Source organism: Theropithecus gelada, chromosome 14 (assembly GCF_003255815.1).
Source record: "Theropithecus gelada isolate Dixy chromosome 14, Tgel_1.0, whole genome shotgun sequence".
In the NCBI taxonomy this organism is placed as follows: domain Eukaryota; kingdom Metazoa; phylum Chordata; class Mammalia; order Primates; family Cercopithecidae; genus Theropithecus; species Theropithecus gelada.
Window position 1 is genome coordinate 1,637,470 of NC_037682.1, and position 16,487 is coordinate 1,653,956.

Consider the following 16,487-nt stretch of genomic DNA (forward strand, 5'->3'; position numbering starts at 1 on the left):
TCTCCTGGCTGACTCAGGAGCACCCAAGGGCACCCGTGATAACGCACCAGTCTGCTCCCTGAGGCCCAGCAACCTCATGGCATACCTGTGGCTTCCCTGGGATGCCCTGGGGCTCCACGTGCCAGGGCCCTTCCCTGTGAGGGGCACAGGGAGACTGGGCACCCACCAGCGCACGCTCCCACAGAAATGGTTCTGGCGTGAGCTGCTGTCCCCAGCTGCTGCGTGCCGCCCGCCTCCTCAGGGCCCTGGGCAGTGATCTGTGGCACTGCGCGCCTTCCCTCTCAATGGCCAAGCCTGTTTGTGTAAAGACAGTAATTAGAGCTGGAATCTCAATCGGAAAATAAGCCAGGAGTTCCAGGGGTGGATAATGAAGGGTGGCCCTGGGCTTCCCGTCCCCCATCCTCCAGGCTGCGGCCCAGTCAGGAGGGCCTCTCATGGCACACTCCCCACTCCCTGCCTCCAGAAAGTGGCAAAACTGCTCACAACCCAAACATTCCGCTCAGAGAACCCCGGAGCTGAGGGGGACCAGGACACAGAGGGCTGCCTGGGGACTCAGGGAAGCTTTACCTCGGGAGCCACCTCCGTGCTGGGTTCTGAGGAGTGTGTAGGAGTCTTCAGAGTACAGTAAGGGGCAAAGGACTTTCTAGGCGTAGGGGCAGCAAGTGAAAGAGGCAGGCAGGAGGAGTAGTCAGAGCTCCAGGACGCAGCTGGGGACGGCTCTCCTGCACCCGGCCTGCTGCGTCCTGGCTGCCTTTACCTGAGCCACGGTGGGACTCCTGAGCACAGGCAGGAGGCTCTCGGTGGCTGTGGCTCCTCTGTGACTCCGTTGCTGTTCGAGAGGCCGCCTGCCACCTGCAGCCCCCAGACCCCAGCCTCATGGACGTGGGCAGGCTCTGTGGGTGCGGCAGGCCCACCCCCGTGGCTCCATCCCCTCCAGAACTTCCTCTGGGAAGGTGGGGGCTTGCCAGGAATGTCTTGTTCCACATGGTCCACTGTCCTCACAGCCCTTCTGAGCCACATGCGCTGGCAGGGAATGGAACCACTGTTTCCTCATCTGTGAAATGGGGGTGAAGGGGCCCCCCTCAAAGCAGCGCCGGGAGTAAGGCCAGTGCTCTGAGACTTGGCTGTCCTGATTTGTGACGGGCCCAGCAGTGTCCTTTCAATATCGGCTTCTGGGAAGTTGAGTCAGGTGGCTGTCACTCCCTCCCGTTGTCAGTCCCCATTTTCTTTCCTTTTCTGGAGGTCGGACTGTGCTCTCCACACCTTTTGGCTCCTGTCATTCAAGGATGTGTGTGCGCACACTGGGAGTGTGCCTGTTTGTACATGTGTGTGCACGATGGTGTGTGTGTGTGCGCACGACAGGGAGTGCGTGCACTGTGGGTGTGTGTGCATGTGCACTGGGGTGTGTAATTGTGTGTACATGCATGGGTATGTACGGGCGTGTGTACTGTATGTGCACACGGGTTACTGGGGGTGTGTGCACTGGGTGCTTGTGTGCGCTGGGTGTGTGTGTGCATGGGTGTACGAGTCCTGGGTGTGTGCGTGTGTGCACGGGTGTGTGTGCACAGGGTATGTGCACTCGGTGTGTGGGCACGTGCACTGGATGTGGGTGTGTGCACGTGTGTGTGTGTGTGCACGCATAGAGGTGTGCACACACCGAGGGGTGTACACAGGTACGTGTCTGTGCATGTGGCCACACGTGCTGTCCCTGCCCGGGGCCCTGCTGCTCTGTAAACAGCATCCTGCCGTGCTCAGCAGTGAGCATCTTCTGCGGTCTGATCAGGTCTCGCCACTGTTTAATGGCTGCCCCGTGCCCTTGGTGGCTGTGACCTCATGACTTACCTCCTGTGTGGGGCCATCTTTTGTGAAAATGCAGAACCACGAGGGCCACCCTCCCTGGGAATGCTGTCCCGGTGGCCTTGGGGACTTTGACCACAGCCTCCCTCCTACTTCACCCCGGCCCTCATGACGCCCTGGGGCAGGGTGTGGGCCCTACATCCTTTGGGGTCTCCTGATCACTCCTGAGGGGTCTCCTGAGGGCACGGGGGCTCCTGAGGGTGCCTTGTGCAGGCACTTCTGGGTCATTTCTTCCCTTCTTTGGGAGCCTCTGTTCTGGTCTCTGCATCCTCACAGGAGTTTGTCCTGGGGGGTTTTAGGAGCTCAATGGCCTTTAGACCAGAGGCTGTTGTCAGGGACCACGCCTTAGCCTTGCAGCCATGTTTGGGGGACATTGAGCTCTTGCTTCTTTCCATATGTGGGGCTGAGTCCTTCCTGCAGGTGCTCCCTGCCCTGGGGTGCAGGCCAGCCTCATGCCTGGGGAGGGCTGCGCTGTGGGCACCTCCAGCTGCCCTGGATTATGGATGAAGGGCGCCAGGCCCTCCTGAGTGCTCCCGTGGCCAAGCGAATCACAGGCCTCGTGCTGGATCAAAGGCCGCCAAGGAGAGGCAGCTCCCCCTCCCTGAGCACACCCTGCGGAGGCCACCCCCCTCTGTGCCCAGCCTGAGTCCCCGCCTGGCCTGCAGCTCCCCCTGCCTCTGGGGAAGCCCGTGTCTCCGGCAAGGTCCTGGGTCCCCCACCCGGCCTGGGCTCACCCAGATCCGAGCGTGATGCCACACAAATGAAACTGACAGAAAGAGCAAAGCTAAAAGCCGATGGGGCAGGTGGAGTGGATGCTTAACACGTGAGACGAATGAAGGATTAATTTCCCATAAAAATCAAAGGGCTCTTGCAAATTGGTAAGAAAATGCACACATGTGCGTGCACCAGTATGAAAACGGGCACAGGAAAGGAGCCCAGAGCAAACCCACATGGTCAGTAAACACCAGTGACGTCCCGCGGGTCACCAGGGTGAGGCCGAGTCTGGGTGAAATTTGAGTACAGCACGTGCACGGAAGGATGGCGTCCACTAAAGCCCAGTGGGAATGCCAGCCAGGCTCTGGGTATCTGGGTGCTCCTAGGTGGTGGCGTCCCCTGTGATAACCTGGGCAGGCTCTGGGTGTCTGGGTGCTCCTAGGAGATGGCGTCCCCTCTGATAACCTGAGCTGGCTCTGGGTGTCTGGGCGCACCTGGGAAGTGGGGTCCCCTGTGATAACCTGGGCCCCACATGATTCCAACATGCCCCAACACGGAATGGGCCCGTGAGTGCACCTGGGGACCTTTGATGGTGGGAGAGGGCCCAGGTTGTGGGCGCTCGGGGCGTCTCCAGTGTCAAGACCACAGCTCGGGCCAGGTGGGGCTCAGGGGTGTGGCCGGGCTGTCCTGGGCAGGGGCAAGTATCTGGCTGTGAAAAGAGTGGGGAGAGGAGAAAGGGAGGGTGGGCCGAGGTGGGGAGGGGGACCAGGACCATGTGCCCAGCCGAGGCACATTCCCAGAGCACCCTGCCTGCCTTTTAGGTAGGTCTGGGAAGGAAGGGGCTGCGGGGCCGCGGAGGTCCAGGGCAGTGCTGCCTAGGGAGCCACCTGGGGCCCGTCCTGGTGTCCTGGGGTGCACACAGGGCCGGCGCTCAGGTGCAGGGCAGTACCTCAGCAGAGAAGGGATGCGGGTGGGGGTCTCAGCAGAGGGCTGCAGGTGGGGGTCTCAGGGCAGGGTGTGTGGGGGATGGCCTTCTTGGGCCATGCAGGGGCCTCGAGGGTACCCTGGCTCCCAGCTGAGGGTGGTTGAAGGCCAGAGGGAGGGGATTTGGGTGCTCTGGGACAGGGGAGAGGGCGAGGGGGTCCACGGAGACCCGCGAAGCCCAAAGGGCTGGCGTGGAGGGAAGACGCAGCTTTGTGGGGGCAGCACGAGGCCAGCACTGAGCTGTTCCGGACAGCGACCCAGGGGGCGGGGCCGAGTCCGCCCTGGAGTGGGTGGGGCCGCTGCTGTCCAGGATGTGGGAGGAGGCTCCCCACTTGCAGAGTCCAGCCAGGTGCTCGCTGCAGGCTCCCCGGGCGGGTCTGAGCGAGGCTTCTTCTCTCCCGCAGGCCTGGTGAAGCTTGGGGTTCACTGTGTCACCTGCCAGAAGGTGGCCATCAAGATCGTCAACCGTGAGAAGCTGAGCGAGTCTGTGCTGATGAAGGTGGGCGGGGCCGGGGAGGGAGGCGGGGCCGGGGGAAGGAGGCGGGGCCGGGGAGGAGGCAGGGCTGGTGGTGGGGTGGGGCCGGGAAGGGAGGTGGGGTCGGGAAGGGAGGCGGGGCCGGGGGGAGGCGGGGCTGGCGGTGGGGTGGGGCGGGGAATAGCACAGGGGGTGGGAGCCCGCGTTGTGGGGACCTGCGGAGCTGAGTGCGGGGGTCCTGCAGGCTCCTGGGCTGCCGCACCCCTGCTGGCCCCCTGACAGGGCGCCTCTGCCCTTCTTTCTCCCCTCCGGCCCTGCCCACCTTTCTCCTGCCCCCAAGCAGAGTGGGCACCCCTGAGGGGACTGGCCGAAGCTGGGCAGTTGAGTTGCTACACTGACCTGCTGTACTGGCGGGCAGAGCCTCAGTGTCCCCAGCTAGAATCTAGAGGAGGCCCCTGCCTCAGAGCAACCCCTCGCCTGCCAGGGCCCAGCTTAGCAGAGGGGAGCCCTGCCTTCCTCCTCATCGGCTCCATGCGGTGGTGTCTGGTCACCGTGGGGTCCGGACAGGCCCCCTGGGTGGAGGACTCCTGGGCTCTGACCCACCTCTCAGTGGGGATGGGGCTGTCCTAGCTGCTGGGAAGCCTGACCCTGGGTGTAGAGGCAGAGGCTGTGGCTCCCAGCTGCTCCCAGTCCCGCCCACAGTGGAACCTGGGCTGGCAGTGCGGGACCCTCCCAGCACCGGGGCCAGCCGAGCCCCCTGCCCTCCCTTCCCCTGCATTCACTCCTTTGCATGCAGGGCTGTGGGTGGGGCAGGACACAGGGACGGGGGCCAGTGGGAGTAGCCGAGAGAGGAGAGGCTTGTGGAAGCTGCTGACAGTTGGGGACCCTGACACGTTGAGCACCCCCCAGCTGCTGGGGGTGTGGAGGAATTAACCAGACTAAACTGGGAAGGCCCAGGGACCCCATGAGGAGGTGGGAGCGGCGTTAAGGGCTGCTGAGGGCTGCTTGGATGGGGCTGGCAGGGTCCGACCCTGCCTTGGAGGAGAAACAGGGGCCCTGGGAGTGACGGGGCCAGGACAGCGCCTGGCAGAGAGATCCAGTACAGGGTGTAGCTGGGGAGAGTCCCATGCTGAATTTGGGAGGTGCCTGTGAGCCCCGAGTGAAGGAGGGCCTGGAGATGTGGGGCGGGGGGAGGTGTCCCTGTCACCTGCAAGTGCCGGGCACAGTTGCCTGCCTGGGAGGGAAGGGCTTGGGGACAGGCTGGCCAACTTGCCAGAGCTGGGACCCCATCACAAGACTGGCCCCAGCCCCAAAGCCTCGTCCACCCTGGCTCCTGAGTGCTGGGTCCCCCAGGCCGTGGCCTCAGCTGGCCCCACCACTGACAAGGCAATTCCTCTGTGCTGGGCAGGGCACCAGGTGCCCGTGGCCAGGCTTGCATGTCTGAGGGAGGAGACCCTGCCCTCACCTCAGAGCAGGACTGGGTATCCTGAGTCAGGTGCCCTCAGGGGTCACTTCTGTCCCTCCCTGGGGCCCTCCCCACTTGGGGACAGTACCAGCTGGGAGCCTGTGGATCAGGGACACGTGCCCTGAGCACGGCCTGCACGACTACTCTATGCCCCGCACGCACAGGTCGCCTGCCCCCACCTGGTGCTAGTCCTGAGCCCACAGAAGCCTGTCCCGGCCCCTCCTCCTGTGAGGCCTCCACCGTAAGGAAGGACGGAGCCCAGGCACAGCCTGCCTGGAAGGGCCCTCCATCCGACTGGCTGGGAGCCTGGGAGGCCCCATTCCTGAGGCTGGGTTCACGGAGAGGAGCAGCACCGAGGCCCAGGCTGCCTGCCTTCCTGGGCAGGGTGGGGAGGGACCCTCCTGCTCCAGGGGACCCCAGTCCTCAGCCCTACAGGCTGCTGTCAGCCCTGGGGCCTGGGCTCCCTCCACTGTGGCTCTCCCTGCCCTCTGCCCTCTCCACTAGCCAGGGCCCCAGCTGAGCAGCCCACGTCCCTGCGTCCCCCACAGCTGGCACCAAAGGTGGCGTCTGTGGGGAGAGGAGAGTGCCCCAGCCCTGCGAGCGTGACATGCTCTGGTGTCTCCCATGCAGGTGGAGCGGGAGATCGCGATCCTGAAGCTCATCGAGCACCCCCACGTCCTAAAGCTGCACGACGTTTATGAAAACAAAAAATATTTGTAGGTATTGCTGGGTCTGAAGAGCTGGGGTGGCCGAGGTGGGGGCTGTCGCTGCAGGGGCAGGCGGCCGGGGCTTGGGGAGTGCTGGGGCTGGAGGCCAGGGGTGTCTACTGCACCCCAGCAGCCCTGGCCCTGCCAGCATGAACACTGTCTGGGTAGGGTCTCAGCCCAGGCCGCTGTGGTCTCTGCTTCTTGACCAGACCAGAGACCTGCTCTGTGGGGCTTGCAGAGCCACCAGCCTGAGGCCGGCAAGGGGGAACAGGGCCTTCTGGAGGAGGCTTAGGCATTTCAGGGCAAGGGGCCGGAACACCTGGGCCTCCCCACATGGCCACGCTGAGCCTCCTGGCCTCTGCCCGGGACTTCCCCAGCCCCACTGAGCCATGTCTCCATCCCTGAGGCTCCCCAACACGAGGCACAGCCAGCAGGCTCCCGCCCTGCCTGGACCCTGTCACCCCCACAGCCGCCGAGGCCAGCAGAAATCCCCACCCTGTCCCAGGCATGCCTGGCTGTGAACCCCATCGCCCCACACCCAGCCTCAGGGAGCTCCTGGGAGTGGGCACAGTGGTCACACACGGGGCGGTCTCCTCGTGCGCTCTGATGGGCTTTCCCATGGATGAGGGCTGCTGCCCGAGGGCTGTCTGGCCTTGAGCCCCACCTGACCCTTGCTGGTCCCCGGGCGGCATCCTGACCTGCCAGGTGATGCCAGCCGGGCATCTCTGAGGAATCAGGCATGGAGGGGGCAGGGAACATAAAGGGCTGGGCTGGGGGCTGCCCTCAGGGTGAGCTGGCTGAGGGTCTGGCAGAACCCAGCCACTCCCCTTCCCCCGGCAGCGACTTCCGCTCAGGCCTGGGTTTCTGCATTCCCGTGGGGAGCATGTGCCTGTGGCCAGCTCGTGTGTAGCTGGGGAGAGAAAACCCGGGGTGGGGTGTGGGGAGCCCACCTGCCCCTCCATGAGCAGGGACACAGAAACTGTCACCAGAGGCCTGGGGGGCGGGGGCGGTCCCGGCCCTGATGCTGGCGAGGTGGACTGTGACGAGGGCCACGGCTTCCTCGCTGTGACATGGTGCCGGTGTAGTGGGGTCCTGGGGAGGTCTTCTTGGAGGGGAGGGTTGGGGAGTGCGGGGGGGATGGGCACCGCAGGCCAAGGCCCAAGGACAGGAAAGAGCCCAGGAGGTGGGCACGGCTGTGCTTGGGGCTTCTCCTGAGGTCTGGCCCTGGGTGTTGTCCCACGGCCCCCAGACACCGTGTGGCCTATGCTGAGCCTTGGGCCTGGCCACCCCCTGCCCAGAGTCCCCCCCTGTGGCCCCCACCACCTTCCTCTGCCATGGGAGCTTCACCACCACGACCTCTGCTCCCATCCCCACGCTGGGCCCCCGACTCCTGCCAAGACCAGCTCCTGGGACAGCCGGTCCCCCCGGTCCCCACTCCGCTCTGAGCGTGTGCCAAGGCCCCACCCCTTTGTCCTGTGCAGCCCCCCGACATCACTACGGCCACACCTGGGGCCACCACCCTCACAGGCCTCCCCCTGGAGCTGGTTCAGCCTGGGCGGAGCGGCCCCCAGGCAGCTGCATCCAGCATCCCACGGGCCTCTCACCAGGAACCAGCCCCTCAGGACCCTCTATGTGGCTGAGACCCCATGTTGGGGGGTGCTGGGAGCCTGCCAGGGTAGGAAGGGGAGGGCCACACCAACCTTTTCCTCACCCCCTCCCCATGGCCTTCACACTTCCTGTCTCCCCCTCACAGCGGCCCAGACGGTCCCTGGGCCCCTGGACGCGGCTGTGTGGTCTCCCTGCTCGGTGCCCGTGCCACTGAGGTGCAAGGGGACCCCAGGGTGTGAGGGCCAGAGCAGGCAGAGCAGGCAGGGCAGAGCCCCGAGGCCACCCCATGCACTGCTCCTTGGCCCCAGTACCCGCCCCACTCAGCCTGCGAGTTCCAAACCCTCCCTCGCTGCTCTGCCCCCAGACCCATCCCTTCACCCGCCCCTCTTCCCCCACCCCACCCCAGGCTCCTTGCAGACTCATTTGAGGCCCACCCCCAGGAACCCAGATGGTTTGAGATCTGCCGTAGTCAGGGCTCCTCTCAGCTGCCTCGCCAGCCAGTGGGAGAATGGGGGCGGCCTGCAGGAGGCTGGCCAGGAGGTGGCTGTGGGAGGCCCTGGGATGAGGAGGGGCGGCTGGCAGCCACAGCTGGGCGCACTGGTGGCCCCGTCTCCTGCAGGTACCTGGTGCTAGAACACGTGTCAGGTGGTGAGCTTTTCGACTACCTGGTGAAGAAGGGGAGGCTGACGCCTAAGGAGGCTCGGAAGTTCTTCCGGCAGATCATCTCCGCGCTGGACTTCTGCCACAGCCACTCCATATGGTGAGCCCCACCCCTGGTGCCCCCCACTCCCCAGGGACCCCAACCCCCAGGGTGCTACCGCAGATGCCCCTGTGCCCCAAGGACTACACCCCCTAGTGTGCTATTCCGAGGTGCACCATCCCCCCATTAGCTGCCCGTACTCAAACGCACTGTCCCTCCCATTGTCTACCCCTCAAGGGCACCGTCACCCCCCTTAGCTGCCCCTCAAACGCACCGTGCCACACCAGGTGCTGCCCTTCCCCCCTCCCGAGGAACATCAACCCCTGGCACCCCCCCTGGCACCCCCGCTTTCCCCTGAGTGGGCAGTGTGTTGGGAAGGTTTCTGCCTGGCGCCCACCCAAGGGCTCTGGGAGCCCCTCGGCCTTTCCAGGGTCCACTGCTTGCATCCATGCGTGCCTGGGGGCCCTAGGTTGGCCTAGGCTAGAGCAGGTGTGCTAGGGAGCAGGAGGGGGCAGCAAGGAGCCTGCCAGGGGGCAGGAGCGCATGGCAGGAGAAACAGGGATGCCTGACCAAAGGCCAGAGCCAAACGGACCAGGCAGGCGACTTCTGATTGGCTGCCTATGACATCACCAGGCTGGGCTGCCATTGGCCCCTCTGTGTGATTGGCGTTTGGAGAGGCAGTGGGCTCTGGGCAGGGGGTCTCCAGAGTGGGGAGGTGCTCAAGGCAGAGACTGGCCCTGTTCAGCCTCACCGCCCTCCTCCCCAGCCACAGGGATCTGAAACCTGAAAACCTCCTGCTGGACGAGAAGAACAACATCCGGATCGCAGACTTTGGCATGGCGTCCCTGCAGGTTGGCGACAGCCTGTTGGAGACCAGCTGCGGGTACGTGGCCCTCTGCCCCTGCTGGCTCTGCATGGGCTGGGCTGGGGGAAGGGGAACCGGTGGGCACCCCACAGGCAGGCCCCCCACAAATGCCTGAGCCTCCCGGCACCCCACAACCTGGTGGTTTTGGGGAGACAGGCCTCTCGGCACAGTAAGGGTAGGGGTACGGTCCTGGCTCTGGCCCGCCTGGGTGTGAGGCTGGGACCCCCTGGCCCCTGCCTGGCTGAGCGGGCAGACAGCCTTGGGCACAGCAGAGACCCAGCACCCCACCTTGGTCTCCTCCTAAAAGCCCGCCTGCGGATTCAGGGACGTGGGGGCGTCTCGCGCCACAGCCCTGGGAGCCTCCTCGAGGGCCCTGCGGTGCACCATCACCCCGGGGGGAGGGCCTGGCAGCGCCCGGAGCCCTGTCGCTGACCTCCGCCCTTGCCCGCAGGTCCCCCCACTACGCCTGCCCCGAGGTGATCCGGGTGAGTCGGCGCCGCCCGTGCAGCTCTGCGGGTCCCAGGGTGGCGGGGACCTGACCCCGGTGGGACCCCAGCCTGCCGCACCCCAAGGTGCTGCTAGGCCGCCTGTCCTGGGGCCGACTCCCTCTGAGCCCGGCCCCGCCAAGGCCCCCGCCCTGCCCTGCGCCCAATAGCCCGGGCACTGTTGTCTGCAGGGGGAGAAGTACGACGGCCGGAAGGCAGACGTGTGGAGCTGCGGCGTCATCCTGTTCGCCTTGCTAGTGGTGAGACCCCGGCCCCCTCCACCCCACCCCGGCCTCTCCCCAACCCGCCTGCCCATGCTGACCCCCGCCCGGCTGCCCGCAGGGGGCTCTGCCCTTCGACGATGACAACCTGCGGCAGCTGCTGGAGAAGGTGAAGCGGGGCGTGTTCCACATGCCGCACTTTATTCCGCCCGACTGCCAGAGCCTGCTGCGGGGCATGATCGAAGTGGACGCCGCACGCCGCCTCACGGTGCGTGCCCTCGGAGCGGGGCGGCCCCAGAGCGTGGCGGGGGGGCGCGGGGGTGGGCGTGTGCCCAGATGTGTGGGCACCCAGGTGTGTGAGTAGGTGCCCAGGTTTGTGGATATGTGCACAGGTGTGTGTGGGTGCCCAGGTGTCGGCTTGTGTTCAGGTGTGGGTGCACAAATGTGGGCATATGCCCGTGTGTGTGGGTGCCCAGGTGAGTGTTCAGGTGTGTGGGGGTGACCAGGTGTTGGCTTGTGTTCAGGTGTGTGGGTACACAGATGTAGGCACATGCCTAGGTGTGTGTTCAAGGGTGTGGGGGTGCTCAGGTGTGGACACATGCCAGGGTTCATGTGATTGGGTGAGGGCATAGGTGTGGGCATGTGCACCTGTGGGGAGGTGTGTCCAGGTGCATACGAGCACTTGTACCAGTGTGGGGTGTGCACAGGGGTGGGGGGCTGTGTGCACAGGTAGGTGAGACCTGGCTGTAAGTTACACAGAAGCACTGCTGCTTCCCCATCACAGCCATCCTGCTTGCAGACGCTGCTGGGGCAAGCCCCAGGCAGGGTGAATAGTTCCGCTGAGTGCCCCCCAGCAGCTGTGGGGGCTGGCAAGAGCCGAAGGTAGCCCCCAGCTGCTGGTCCCGACCTCCTCCAGGGCTGCCTGGCGTGGGGACCGCACGTGCCCACTTGACAGAAGCAGGTCACCCTCTGGGCTGGCCCTTCCAGGGCAGCGTTGCCCTGTTCCCAAGAGGCCACCGCCTCATACCCCACGAGCTGTCCCTGAGTCAGGGTGGAGAGAAGGGGACGTGTGGCTGGCCGGCCCTCCCAGCCTCCTGCCCGCACCTGCACCCAGCCCCGCCCCGCCGCACAGGTGGGCCAGGTTCTCCTGGCTTCAGCTCCCTCTTGGCTGCTCTCTGCTCTCCTGCCTTGGTTCCTTCCCAGATCCATGGGGGGGCCCGGCCCAGGCAGCACAGGCACCTGGGGCGGCCCTGGCTCCAGCTTCCCTCCCTCCCGCTCTTCCTCCACTCCCTGGGCCCCTGCCCCTACCTGGAGCATCCCCCCCAACCCCGGCTCCCCCCCGGACTTCTCTCCTTCAGGTTTGCGTTTTCTTCTCCGCTTGGGAGAGGCAGGGGCAGGGGTGCTGGCCTTGAGCCTCTGGGAACGCAGCCCCCTCCCCATCCTCCTCCCCACATCCCCCACTCACTCGCCCTCGCCCTCTCCTGCTCTCTCCGCGCCCCCAGCACCCCCGCCTTCCCCCTCACCTCCTAATGTGGGCTCTTTCCGTCCCTCGTCCGTACTAACTCCCTGTTTCTCTTTCCTTGTAGCTAGAGCACATTCAGAAACACATATGGTATATGTAAGTAGCTTTTCCACCCACTAATCGCCTGCTTTGCCTGTTGCTGTGGCCTGGAGGCCCTGCTAGGAAAGGCGGGGGGAGGGCGCCGGCCCAGCGCAGGCCCTGCCCCGCCTTGGCCCTTGGCCCTCTGTGGCCTGCGCTGGGTGCGGGGTGCGGGCAGGACGCAGGAGGCCTCCCCGGGCTGGGCACAGGGAGAGTGGCAGGACGCAGGGCCCCAGGTGAGGGCGGGCCTCCCACCCTCCCAGCCGCCCAGGCCCGGCCGCAGCTGATGACCGGGCGTCCCTGCCCTGTGTCCACAGAGGAGGCAAGAACGAGCCGGAACCAGAGCAGCCCATTCCTCGCAAGGTGCAGATCCGCTCGCTGCCCAGCCTGGAGGACATCGACCCTGACGTGCTGGACAGCATGCACTCCCTGGGCTGCTTCCGAGACCGCAACAAGCTGCTGCAGGACCTGCTATCGGAGGAGTGCGTCCAGGGCGGCTCCTGGGTGGGGCCCTTGCAGTAGGCGGCTGGGAGGGGCACGGGGCCTGGGGTGGGAACGCTGCGGTGAAGGAGCCGACGGCCCCGCGTGCCAGCGCGTCTCGCCCCTTCTCACCCACTGCAGGGAGAATCAGGAGAAGATGATTTACTTCCTCCTCCTGGACCGGAAAGAAAGGTACCCGAGCCAGGAGGACGAGGACCTGCCCCCCCGGAACGAGATAGGTACGGTCCGGCGGTGGCCTCCAGCCCGGCCCGCACTGCCCCACTGGGGTCCAGGGGCTGTCTGGTCTGACCCTCATCTGTACTCAGACCCTCCCCGGAAGCGTGTGGACTCCCCGATGCTGAACCGGCACGGCAAGCGGCGGCCGGAGCGCAAGTCCATGGAGGTGCTCAGCGTGACGGACGGCGGCTCCCCGGTGCCTGCACGGCGGGCCATTGAGATGGCCCAGCACGGCCAGAGGTGTGTGTGCCCCGAGGCTGCTGGGCCTCCCTCCCTGGGCTGCGCGGCACTGCCGCCTGGCTCATCGCTGCCCATTGGCCTGGGGTCTTGGCTGAGGCCATTGGGTGGGGCTGCATGGGCTGGGCTGGGCTGGGCTGGGCTGGAATGGGCTAAGCTGAGCTGGGCTGGGCTGGGCTGAGCTGGGCTGTGCTGTGCTGGGCTGGACTGGGCTAGACTGGCCTGGGCTAGGATAAGCTGGGCTGGGCTGGACTGGACTGGACTAAACTGGACTAGACAGGACTGAGCTGGGCTGGACTGGTCTAGACTAGGCTGAGCTGGGCTGGTTTGGGCTGGGCTAGACTGGATTCGGTTGAGCTGAGCTGGGCTGTACTGAACTAGACGGCTGGGCAGGTCTGGGCTGAGCTGGACTTGGTTGGGCTAAGCTGGGCTAGGCCGGACTAGGCTGGGCTAGAATGGGCTGAGATGGACTTGACTGGGCTGGGCTGAGCTGGGCTGAGCTGGGCTGAGCTGGGCTGAACTGGATTTGGCTGAGCTGAGCCAGGCTGGGCAGGGCAGGGCTGGCTTGACCCAAGCTTGGCTGGGCTGAGCTGTGATATGGTCACACCACGCTCAGAGCCATCAGCCCAGCAAGCCTGTCCCCCTGGCCTGGGCAGTGCTGGGCCCGGCTCTGGGTGGCAAGTATGGTGTGTGTGGCCAGGGACATCACAGAACTCAGCAGTGATGAGCAGACCCGTGGCCGGAGGAAGGGCGCCAGCCCCTGTGGAGCCTCTGCTGGGTGGGGGCAGGGCTGGGCTGCCTGCACGAGGTCCTCAGCAAATCCGTGGAGCCGGTGTGGCCTCTTGGGGATGAGTTCAAATGTCCCTCACCAGGTGGGGGCTTCCAACATTTGGGGACAGCCCTTGGGCCCAGGAGCACACCAGGAGGTCCAGGAGCCTGGGCAGTCTCTGGTCTGCCCTGTGGTCTGGGCCTCAGCACCCCAGGGCCCCCTCCTTGTACTGGGGATTTAGGGGTGGGACAGGCAAGGCCTGTTCTTTGGGAACTTGGGGGAAACTGTGGGGAACTGCAAGGTAGCTTGGCAGCCATCAGGCTAAACCTGTTCCAGCCCCAGCCCTGGCCAGAGTACTGGTGGTCCTAGTTCTGCCAGCTCCCAGGCCATGGTCCCCTGGGAGTCCCAGGCCCTCCCCAGGGTTTCAGGCTGGCCCAGCCTCCCAACTGGGGCCCAGTCCCAGAACCTCCTTCCCAGGGCCCACTCAGCCACAGCCTTGACCCCAGGACTAGGGGGTAGCAAGGGGCCCTCCTATCTACGTTCTACTGCCCTGGCCTTCAGTGGCCTGCATGTCATGGGTGCACCCAAACCTGCAGCCCAGGTGCCTGCCTCCTGCCTTTGTGGCCACCTCCCCAGGCTCCCCTGACCCTGCAGGGCAGGCCCCACCACCCCACTGCCTGGCCTCTGGTCAGTGGCGTGGGAGGCCACCCTCTTGGCCTCTGCTGCATCTCCCAGGCCTGGCTGCCTGGGCCAGGGCGTGGAGCATTTCAGGGCCTCTGGAAGGCCACTAGTCCTGGCATGTCCCAGTCAGACTCTGCTCTTGGCAGGGTCACCTGTGCAGCCAGCAGAGACCCAGCTGCTTGGTGCTGGGCCACACGGGGCTGCTGACTGGGGACGCAGGGGTCCTGGGGGCTGGGGGCCGGGGGCTGGGGTGGGGCCGGCCAGGCCACCCTGCCCAGCAGTCACACAGTGCGGGGCGCGCCGTCTGGCCCAGCCTCCTCTCTCGCCATCTTTGTGCGCCGGCCTCAGAGCCGCGTGTTCTTACCTGGCGTGGCCCGGGCCCTGGGGGCCGACCTGTGCCCGCATGTGGCCGTCAGTAACTGTGTTTTCTCGCTCTGTTCTGCTGTAGTAAAGCAATGTTCAGTAAAAGCCTGGATATCGCTGAGGCCCATCCCCAATTCAGCAAAGAAGACAGGTATACACCCCGACCACCCGTCCCCGCACCTCCCAGCCCCAGACACGCTGTCCTGCCTCAGGCCGGGCAGGCACATGGGCGGGTCTGGTGGCGGGCTGGGCTGCAGGGCCCCTGCGGCAGTGGAGCCGGCCAGCAAGCCAGGGAAGGGCCCGCGGGCTAGGCAGAGGCCAAGGAGGAGGGGTGGGGCTGCCGAGGCGTGGCATGCCTACCCTCGAGGGACCGGGCACTGTGGCTCACAGGGCCTGGGGCTAGAGCCCCGCGTGGCTGCAGGCTGAGCCGCCCCTCCTGCCAGCCCCTGTGTTGTGTCCAGTGGGCCTTGGTGGCCCTGCTGCCCCTGGGGCCGGCCAGAGTTGAAGCCCAGCAGCCGTCCTGTGCCCACCTGCAGGAGCTGAGGAGGGCAGGAGGTGCCACCGTCAGAGGGGCCTCTGCCCGGGGCCAGTCTTCCGAGCCTGGGCAGGTGGCGTCGTCTCCCAAGGCTGCACCACGCTGGCTGCCGGTCGGGCCTCTTTGAGCCCTGGCCCCGCGCCTACCTGTGACCTCCACCCTGGCTGCCCTCAGGGCTGGCGCCATCTCTCCTGCCCCTGCCCCAGCAATTGTAGCTCAGTGTCCCAGCGGCTGCCTGGCCAGACAGGACCGGGGCTCAGCCCCTCCACCTCAGGGCTTCTGCCGCCTCTTCTGTCTTCCTCGTGTCCAGTCACGAGCTCTGGGCGGGCTGGACAGGAACCACAGGTCCAGGCCCTCACTGGTGGCTGCTGCCACTATGAGGGCTGTCCGCAGCTCGCAGCTCAGCCCTGAAAGCTCTGGGTCCAGTCGCAGCCCTGGGTGCCATCCTGACCCACACAGGCTGGGTTGGGCATGGGGTCCCCGCCGCCTCCCTGCCCCTTGGCTGTGTGTGGTGAGGGAGTTGGAGGGTCGTCGCTGTGGGGCCCAGCCCCCGGGTGTCCAGGAGCCAGGTGTGTGGCCAGCGTGGCGCTCTCCATGGTCCAGGGCCTGGGCCGTAGTGTGGACCAGCGAGGCCCCTCGTGGCCGGCTGGCGGTGGGCAGGCCTGGTGGGCAGCACAGGGCGGGCTTTTACTCTTCTCTGTCCTCTTCTCTTCGGCGGCTGCCTCGGCCCCTCCCTGCACTTCCTTCCTCCAAGGATGGCAACTGCCACTGTCCGGGCGTGTGGGCGCCGGCTCGTCTGTGCAGTGTGGTGGAGCGACACACGGCCATCCTGGTCCCTGCATGGGGGTGGCGGCCGCACACCGAAGTCTCAGCCGGGCACACCGGGCCAGGGCCTCCCTCCTGCTGTCAGGTGTCAGGCCGAGTAGGGCAGTGGTGGGACAAGGCCCCACCGTCCCTGCCAGCAGCCGCCCCAGCCTGGCCCTGCCCAGGCCCTCCTGGTTGTGAACAGGGAGGGCTGGCCGCTGACCCAGGCATCCCTCACGGGCATCTAGGGACGTGGAGGACCAGGCTGCAGGCCCTGGGAGAGCTCAGCCGTCTGGGGAGGGGAGGAACTTGGCAGCAGGGGCATGGGAGGCTGGAGCCAGCATGAGGCCTGGAGCAGAAGGGGCTGGATACAGGAAGCTCACAGGAAGCCCCGTCTGTCCCCTCGTCCCTCTGTCCACCCCCACGCTGGATGGTCCCTTGCTGCGGCCGTCTGATGCCGCATTCTGTGCTGTGCCTGCGCTGCTGGCATGGGGTGGCCCCCACACGTGGGCTCTGATGGGGGCCCCAGTGGGGCTGGGCACAGCCAGGCGCCCTGGGCCCTCCTGGAATTGGCAGGAAGTGCAGCAGGACCCAGGGCCTCGAGGCTCTTGGCCCGGGCTCCAGGCCTCCTGGAGGGTTTACCTGGGGGGAGCAGAGCCCAGTGCCTGCTGCTCCGCTGCCCCCTGGCTGAGCCGTGGCC

General features: G+C 66.1%; 1 protein-coding gene across 5 annotated transcripts in view; it reads left to right on the forward strand.

Moving 5' to 3' along the window:
• BRSK2 (BR serine/threonine kinase 2) overlaps nt 1–16,487 on the forward strand; it is a 64,951-nt gene that overhangs the window by 35,006 nt on the left and 13,458 nt on the right. For all 5 annotated transcript variants that reach the window (XM_025355860.1, XM_025355861.1, XM_025355859.1 and 2 more), the window contains exons 2-12: nt 3,960–4,054; nt 6,126–6,211; nt 8,430–8,570; nt 9,277–9,393; nt 9,827–9,860; nt 10,052–10,120; nt 10,203–10,349; nt 11,668–11,699; nt 11,999–12,163; nt 12,303–12,400; nt 12,488–12,638. In XM_025355860.1, the coding sequence (XP_025211645.1) occupies nt 3,960–4,054; nt 6,126–6,211; nt 8,430–8,570; nt 9,277–9,393; nt 9,827–9,860; nt 10,052–10,120; nt 10,203–10,349; nt 11,668–11,699; nt 11,999–12,163; nt 12,303–12,400; nt 12,488–12,638 (1,135 nt within the window). The remainder of the gene's footprint in view (nt 1–3,959; nt 4,055–6,125; nt 6,212–8,429; nt 8,571–9,276; nt 9,394–9,826; nt 9,861–10,051; nt 10,121–10,202; nt 10,350–11,667; nt 11,700–11,998; nt 12,164–12,302; nt 12,401–12,487; nt 12,639–16,487) is intronic.